We start from the raw sequence: 8646 nt of genomic DNA, 5'->3' as shown, positions 1-8646 counted from the left end.
ACTTGGAATTCTAATGTATATCTTTTTTAGTAATGAATTACTATTTACCAGGTCCATGTTACAGTAATGTTACTTTCTCCATCGCATGTAAAAATCTCATGCTGAAACATGTTTTATTAAGAACTTATGTGTTTTATAATAATGCTCGTTTGATCAGGAATCTACTTTATTTTTAGAGTGGTACATCCAAATACCTTCTTGCTTATGTGTGAGATTGAGTTTATTTTTAATTCTTTATTGCTGAAACATTTCACATAATTTTCTGCATTGCTCCAACTTATCAAGACAAGTCTCTAATTTATTTAAAAGCTTTAGAAGCTTTTTATAATTATTCCAAGGTAACCATTAGGTAACATCACATAGCACATAATTCATTATGTGTGTGTTAATCAACAGACAAGAAAGATCAGGACAAATAGTTATAGATACATAGCAACAGTTTTGACCATGTTGTCTATGGAATTTATCACACATTAGTTATGAACTGCACTGTGAACATAAATTTCTTTTCTTTTTCTCTCTTTAGAGAGGGAAAGGAAAGGAACATACTTTACTTGCAATGGCCACATTATCCAATGTACAATGACAGTTAATCACATGTTACATACATAGAAATACAGAAAAAATGAAATGGTTCCCGTAATTAGAAAAAAAGAGAGATTTTGTAAACCATTACAGTAAGCTATTCAACTTCCATTACTTCACTTGAAGACCCCTCAATTCTGAAGTTGGAGGACTAGCTGATGTTTTAGCCTTTATGGAAACTTGAGATAACCTTGTACATGCTTTCTTATGCATAAACCAATGGAGACGTTGACATTCTCTGTCACAATACTGAACTGCTTTACATTTAGAGCACTTCTTTGTCGCTCCTTCTTCACCACATGTTGAGCAGCAATGGGTGCCACTGTCTAAGAAGCCCCTCTGCCCATTGATGGCAGCAGAAATAATGCTCAGAGCAGAAGGGGAGTCCTGTTGAGCTAAACTTGTAACCATCTGGCGGAAAACTGTACATTCACGATATGGGAATTCACGAACACATTCTCTCAGAAAACTTTCCTGAAACTCTGGAGACCCATTGTCACCACGCCCACATTTCAGCATTTTCCGAGCAAAGAGTTCCACAGGATCTGACCGCTTTTCTTCTGTATTATCACTATCTTTAGTTTCATCTTTCTTTCTCTCCTGTTGTGCTGCTAATTGCCTTTTTCTACATCGGCCAATCTCAGCAACTACACATGACAAGTAATGGAATTTGAATGACATAACCTCATTTGCTTCAAATCCTCTTTTCATTTCTCTTTCACTCATGAGTTCCAAGATTTTCTGAACTTTCTCCAGATTCTCAGCTAATAAGGGTGCCTTCTGCAGATTCAGAGCAACCCTGACTGGATTAACATTTACCTGCAAAAGACGGAAATTTTGAAAACACTTTAGGATAACAGACTGAAGGATGATGAAGTAATGTGTACAGCAAAGGAAGAAATGATTTCTGTGATAGAATTAAATACTGAAAAAAGAAAGTTTTCAAAGAATTATGTTACAATTAAAGTCATAAATGAATATTATAATGTTTGAGAAAGAATACTGTACTTACCAGCATCTAAAGCAGGAACAACTAGAGCAGAGCTTACATAATACTAAATACAGACTGAATATTTATTTTAAGAATTAGGAAAAAAAAGAACAAAAAGTTAAGCATATGTTCTTTGGGAGAGGAAAAGTCACTCCAAAAGCTGGCACAGGTAAGGCTTTAAGCAAGGGAAGGAGTTGTGAAGTAACAATGTACTAACAAAGGAGATTCCAAATCCATGCACTAATAATGGTCTGAGTTGTATGAACTTGTATCCTGTCTCTGAAGTTTATTTGGAAGATACAAAAGTCTTAATCCTGGACATTGCATATTTTACAGGCCTCATATGAGCAAAGTGTTTCTTAGTCCCATGCTTTAATTAATATACTTTCTACCCCCTTGACCACTTGAAAATGTAGGTTACCTGTATCACCCCGCCCCCCTCCTCCCGTCCACATCCCTCAGCACAAAAAACACTTTCTACTACTAATGTCACATGTCTCTATATTAACATTCTAAATTTACCTCTGGAGGCTATTCTGGAAAACAGATTCTTCTTTATGGACACTTTCCTGTTTCCCAAAATAAGCAACTTTAGATCTGTTTCATATTTACAGAAGATACATGCAGTAAGACTGAACTACCTAATCTTGTGAATTGCAAGAAGGCCATCTCTAATATAAAATTGACATCATTTCTGCAAATCCCATGCTATTTTTTTTTATCAACTACACACTTCTGCATACACCAAGTCCACTGACAAGCAGCTGTACCCTCACTTGGGATTGGCTTCAACATAAAGCATTTCTACTTTTGTGTGGTGGACTTAATGGAAAATAGATTGCACTAGGCACAGCCTCTGTCACTAAATGTAATTACAACTTTAGGAGTTTTACTGTCTCAAACTAACTACACCATTTCAAGTGTAAACAAATCTTATGAGTTATTTTGTTTCACTTCACAATGAACGATGCTTCACTACAAGAAAAAAGGATTTTGCACTCTCATTTACGTCTACATCAATACTCCACAAGCCATCTGATAGTGTGTGGCAGAAAGTACCTCTGGTAGCACTAACTGTTCCTCCCTTCCCTATTCCATTTGTGAATGATGTGTGCAAAGAACAATTGTCAACAATACTCTGTATTAGCTCCAAGTTCTCGAATTTTCTTGTTGTGGTCATTTTGCAAAACATGTGGGAGAAAGTAATACAATGTCTGACTTTTCTTGGAAAGCACTCTCAAAATTTCAGAAGTAAACCTCTGCGTAAAGCACAACACCTCTCTTGTAGTTTCTGCCACTGGAATTTGTTGAGCATCTCTAATGCTCTCACATGTCTAAACAACCCATGATGAAACATGCTATTCTTCACTGGCTCTTCTCTATCTCCTCTCTATCAGTCCTACCTGGTAAGGATCCCAGATTGATGAACAATACTCAAGAATTGGTCAAACATGCACTTCGTAAGCCAACCATATAGATACTCCCACGTAGTTTATAATGGCTATCACTTTCAGAAATTTGTCGTAAGTAGTGTAGTTGTGCAGTAATGGATTTCTTTTTCTATGTATGTATAATATGTTACATTTATTTACATTCAAGGTCAATTGCCAGACCCCGCACCATTCATCAATACTGTAAGTCCTTCTGCAAATTATTACCATTTTCTGGCACTGATACCTTCTTATAGACAATAATATAACCTGTGAACAGCCTTAAAGAGCTTCAGTTGCAGTCTATTAAATCATTTATACACATTATAAACAGTTATATAGGACTTTCATTGATGTCAATCTTGTGAAGAGGCTGTCAGTTATGTGGCAAATGTGGAGGTGGGTCCTGGGGCTCTCCACCGCGAAATATTAAAAATTAGAAGCCTGATTTAGGCCCTTAAATGCTACATTCCTGACACTGTTCAATTTCACATCAACATTTGTGCTAGGAGTGTCTTTACGAAAACTTAACGATTGCCAAAGCAAACAAATTGATCAATGAATCAATCAATCAGTCTAAGTACTTGCATTTTTGACAAAACAACTAAAAAAACCCACAGCAGCTAACATTACCTTACAGTGTTTTTAAATTCTAAAAAGATGAATAAAACCACCGAACACAGATAAAGTCACAAAATTATCGAAAATATCACTTTCTGTAATGACTTATTCCTGGCACAATTTTTTTTTTTAAAGAGGACATTTTTAAATTGCATCAGTATGCTATGTATTATACAGAGTGTACATAAAGTCCGGGAACACTTTCAATTATTTATAGCACAAGAACTAAACATTGTACAGATGTCATACATATTGCATTTTGAAGAGAAACTCTGAAAGGTTTTTTTTTTTTTAACAAACATTCGATATGCGAACCACGAGTGACCCAGCAGATGTCAATATGATAATCTAATTCTTGTCATACCCGTCCCAGCATGGTATCGTCAACTGTGCCAGTCACTTCCCATATTCTCTCCCGGAGCTCTGCTACATCACGTGGTAGAAGTGATACATTCACCAGATCTTTAATGTGTCCCCACTGAAAAAAAGTCACACGGAGTGAGATCTGGTGATCGGGGAGGCTATTTCCAACTCCAACACACAGAAAGTTCACTCCGCACCTGAACTCGCCATGTTTGCGACTAGTGCTGACTATTGGCAAATTACCAAACTATGCTGTGGTGGTATACATTGGGGGGGGGGGGGGGGGAGACAACTTTCAGGGTTTCTCTTCAAAATGACACATCTATGATATCTGTAAAATGTTTGGCTCTTGTGCAATAAATAATTAAAAGTGTTCCCAGACTTTATGTACACCATGTACGTATGGATAAATTGGTGAAGTGCATATCTTGTGATGTCACCTGGTTAGAAAAACCACAACAGCTTACAGCTTGAACCTTCTCTGTCATTTGGTCTGAAAGCAGTATTGGGAAGGAAATCATTAAAATCTATAAAACATTTTAGGAGCATATGATTAGTGAAATGTAAACAGTATCTTTCCCATAACTCCATAATCAAGGCGATGAATCTGTAATAATCACGGCCAATCCGTAATAGCTGGCAGTTCTGCACTTTTTGCAGTACCCCTGAAACCCGAAATTACCTTTACACCCTCCAATTCTGTTCTGTTAAGAGTGCTGTATTGCATGCTACCTGCAAGGTAGTCTTGAATTCAGTCACAAAGCTGGTCTGATAATCAGTAAACTATTGTTTTCTTCACTAACCAGCAATGCAGGATGGTGTCAAATGCCTTCCTGAAGTTCTGGAACATAGCATCAATCTGAGTGCCAATGTCTACAGCACTGTGGATCTTGTAGGGGAACAGAGGGAGCTGAGTTTGGCAAGATCTCCATGAAATCCATATTGATTTTTATAGTGGAGATTTTCATTCTAATCTCTATACCATCTTGTAGGTATCTCAACTGATTCTGATGACTTTCAACTACAAAGCAATTTTACTTTTTTCAGTCAATTATCTCAATATCTGCCAGTTCATACTGTGATTGAAAGGAGGAACCTTACTACGATCTTCTGCAGTGAAACTGTTTCCTGTATTTAAGCCTTCTCTGTTATTTTCCGTTTTGGTGCCATTATGGTCACTAAGTGTCTGAACACATGACTTCGTTTTGTTTTGTTTCAGGGTGCAAAAACAACTAGGGTCATACATGCCCACATTAGAGCTGTAGAACAAAAGGACAAAGAGAAGAGTTAAAAATGACTACATGTTAATCCCAATCAATGGAAGAGAAGATAGCTAAAAACAGGGACGTGGAGAAAGGTCCATAAAAGAGAAACAGAGGTCAATAGCTAAAAATTAAATGGTCTTCGCCATATTGTTGATGATGGAAAAAATGTAAAATGTGGTCGACAGCCCACGCATCATTTGCTAAGATGGCCGATAACTCAGACAGCAAACAGAATGAAAATGTAAGTTATTAAAAGAAGGGGGGTATTCTGTCAGGAAATGGTGGACCATCACAGGTTAAGCACAATGAGTACAAAGTGATGGGGGAGCACCACTTAACAAATGGCAATGGCCAAAAAGACAGTGCCTGATAAGCATCCTATCTAAAATGATCTCACCGCAAAAGGGCCAAGAGGAGGTCGTCCAAGCTGCCGGGAGAGGATTAATAACCCGGAGCTTGTTTCCATCAAGGGAGGACCAGTGCTGATGCCAAAGTGACCACCTCCTGACAGACGGCGACTCAGAGCTCATCAGAGGGAATGTAAGAACTAGTGGAACAAGGACTGCAGCCTTGGCAGCAGCATCAATGGCCTCATTTCCTGTCAAACTGGTGTGACCAGGAACCCACATAAACACACCACGGCTCCATTGTGACGAAGTGACAGCTTTCCTGGACCCATTGCACTAAGGGACGGATAGTGTACAGCACACAGATGCTTTTAAGGACACAGAGAGAGTCAGAACAGATGGCACAATTCAAAAGCCCGTGTCGCTGGATGTCCTGTGTGGCCTGATCAAGGGCGAAGCGCTCTGCTGTAAATACTGAGCAGTATTTTGGAGGCCGATATTGAAAAACGTTGGTGCCGCTGATGAAGGCACAACCAACACCACGGTCAGTCCGAGCACCATTAGTGTGCACAAAGGTGCTTTCGTGAAGTTCCATGTGAAGGCTGTCAAACTGACGGCGATAGAGTGAGCATGGAGTAGTGTTCTTAGGAAGTGAAGGAAGGCCAATGTGAACACAGGCCACTGCATGAAGTCAAGGTGGTGAAGGGTTTATATCAACCGGGAAAGTTGCAAGCAGGAGGGTGGTTCGATCTGCTCCCCAGGAAGTACAACTGAGGACAAACAGGACATTGAGGGACCGCGAACAGCGGGCTGCCAGGTAAGATGAGTGGAAGGACATCAGAAGTTTCCTATCAAGCGTGAGCCCAGGAATTTTGTAGTTTCAACAAACAGATGCCCTAAATGTACAGACGGTGGACGAAACCAATTGCACTGCTGGAATTTTGTACAAACAGTTAAGTCAGTGGGAAAATGAAAGCTATTGTCAATGCTCCATGAACAAAGACAATCGAGACATCGCTGAAGACACTGCTCAATGTGACAGATCCATGAAGAACTGTAATAGATTACAAAATCGTCAACGGTAAGGGAGCCAGAGATGCCTGGCAGGAGACAGACCATCATAAGAGGGCGATGCCCAGGACAGAACCCTGAGGCACACTGTTTTCCTGGATACAGGTGTCTGACAAGGCATAACCCACACGTACCATAAAAACTCGATCTTTTAAAAATTCCTCAAGGAAACGGGCAGGCAGCCACGGAAGACCCACGTGTAGAGAGTATGGAGGATACCAGTCCTCCAGCAGGTGTCATAGGCTTTCTTCAAATTGAAAAACATGGCCACAGTCTGGAATTTCTGAAGAAAACCATTCACAACATGGGTGGACAAAGTGACAAGACGGTCAACTGCAGAACGGTGCGCTTGAAACCCACACTGTGCAGTAGTTAGTAAATTGCGAGACTCTAGCCACCATACCAGCTGTGCATGAATCATACATTCTATCACCTTGCACATACAGCTGGTGAGAGAAATGGGGCAATAGTTAGAAGGAAGGTATTTGTCCTTAACTGGCCTAGGTATGGGTATGACAGTTGCTTCACACCAGTACCTGCGAAACATACCCTCTGCCCTTATGTAGTTGTATGTATTAAGCAAAAAGTACTTGCCTGCAAAAGAAAGGTGCTGCAACATCTGAATGTGAACAGCGTCTGGCCCTGGGTGGAGGATCAGGATGAAGTGAGAGCATAATCTAGCTCCCTCGTAGTAAAGGGGTATTGTAGCACTCACGATTCTGAGAAGAGAAGGGTATCACCCAAGCCTCCTCTATGTGTTTCCGATGGAGGAAGGCAGGGTGACAGTGGGAGAAACTCAAAGTTGCTGCAAAATGGCAGCTCAAGGGTGTTAGAGATAGCAATAAGGTCCACGATGACATTGCCTGCTACTGTCAGGCCATAAATAGGGGAATGGATCTTGGTCCCAGAGAGCTGTCAGAGGTTGGCCCACATGACGGAAGAGGGAGTGGAACTGTTAAAAGAACTAGTGAATGGAAACCAGCTAGCTTTTTTGCTATCCTGAAGAATGTGAAAACACTGTGCGCACAACTGTTTATGATGAATGTAGTTTGTCATTGTAGGATGATGGTTAAAAACGTGGAGAGCACGTCTCCACACGCAAACTGCGTCACGGCACGCCTCAGTCCACCAACAGACCAAGATACGATGAGGTAAAGAGGAAGTGCGAGGAATGGAGTGTTCTGCGGCGGTAAAGATAACATTTGTAATATCTCCACCTATTCATCAGAACTGGGGAAATATTGCTTGTCGAAAGTTGTCAGGGAGTAGTAAAGCCTCCAGTAGGCCATAGTAAGCTGCCATATGGGTGTGCATGTAGGTGAGGTAGGAGTCAGCAAATGGATAACACATGGGAAATGGTCGCTCGGTATGTGTCAGAGAGAACAGACCGCTCGGGACGATGGGCAAGCTGGGCAGTGCAGAAGGATAGGTCCAAATGGGAATAGATGTGTGTTGAATCTGAAAGGAATGTGGGTGCTCCTGTGTAAGACAGAAAAGGTTAAGTTGATTAAGGAGGTCAGCAAGAGGGCACCTCTCTGACAGTTTCTGTGAGAATCACGAAGGGAATGGTGTGCATTAAAGTCACCGAGCAGCAGAAAGGGGTGAGGTACCTGCCCAATAAACTGAAGGAATTCTGCCCTGGTGACACTGAATGACAGAGGGAGGTAAACAGTACAAAGGGAAAATGTCAAGTGAGGAAGGAAAAGACAAACTGCAACAGCTTGAAGGGGGATAGTCAGGGAGATGGGCTGTCTATGAACGTTATCCTGTATGAGCAGCAAGACTGCCCCATGAGATAGAATGCCAGCCTGGGGTTCAGAATGGACTGGGAAGAAATGCAAGAGCTCAAAGCGAACATGAAGACACAATTTTGTTTCCTGAAGGCAGAGAACAAGTGGGAGCTGTGATTCTAAGAGCAGCCGTAAATCATCTTTGTTGGATCGAAGGTCGCAAATGTTCCACTGGAGGAGAGT

General features: G+C 40.9%; 1 protein-coding gene across 1 annotated transcript in view; it reads right to left on the bottom strand.

The window, feature by feature from the left end:
* Positions 1-214: 214 nt before the first annotated feature.
* LOC126090293 (ankyrin repeat and MYND domain-containing protein 2) overlaps positions 215-8646 on the bottom strand; it is a 52676-nt gene continuing 44244 nt past the window's right edge. Inside the window, exon 4 of the mRNA XM_049906976.1 lies at positions 215-1404. Within this exon, the coding sequence (XP_049762933.1) occupies positions 697-1404 (708 nt within the window). The 3' untranslated portion in view covers positions 215-696. The remainder of the gene's footprint in view (positions 1405-8646) is intronic.

Source organism: Schistocerca cancellata, chromosome 1, assembly GCF_023864275.1.
Source record: "Schistocerca cancellata isolate TAMUIC-IGC-003103 chromosome 1, iqSchCanc2.1, whole genome shotgun sequence".
NCBI classification, from domain to species: domain Eukaryota; kingdom Metazoa; phylum Arthropoda; class Insecta; order Orthoptera; family Acrididae; genus Schistocerca; species Schistocerca cancellata.
The sequence above is the reverse complement of the archived record's forward strand: the minus strand, read 5'-3'. Positions and strand labels throughout refer to the sequence as shown.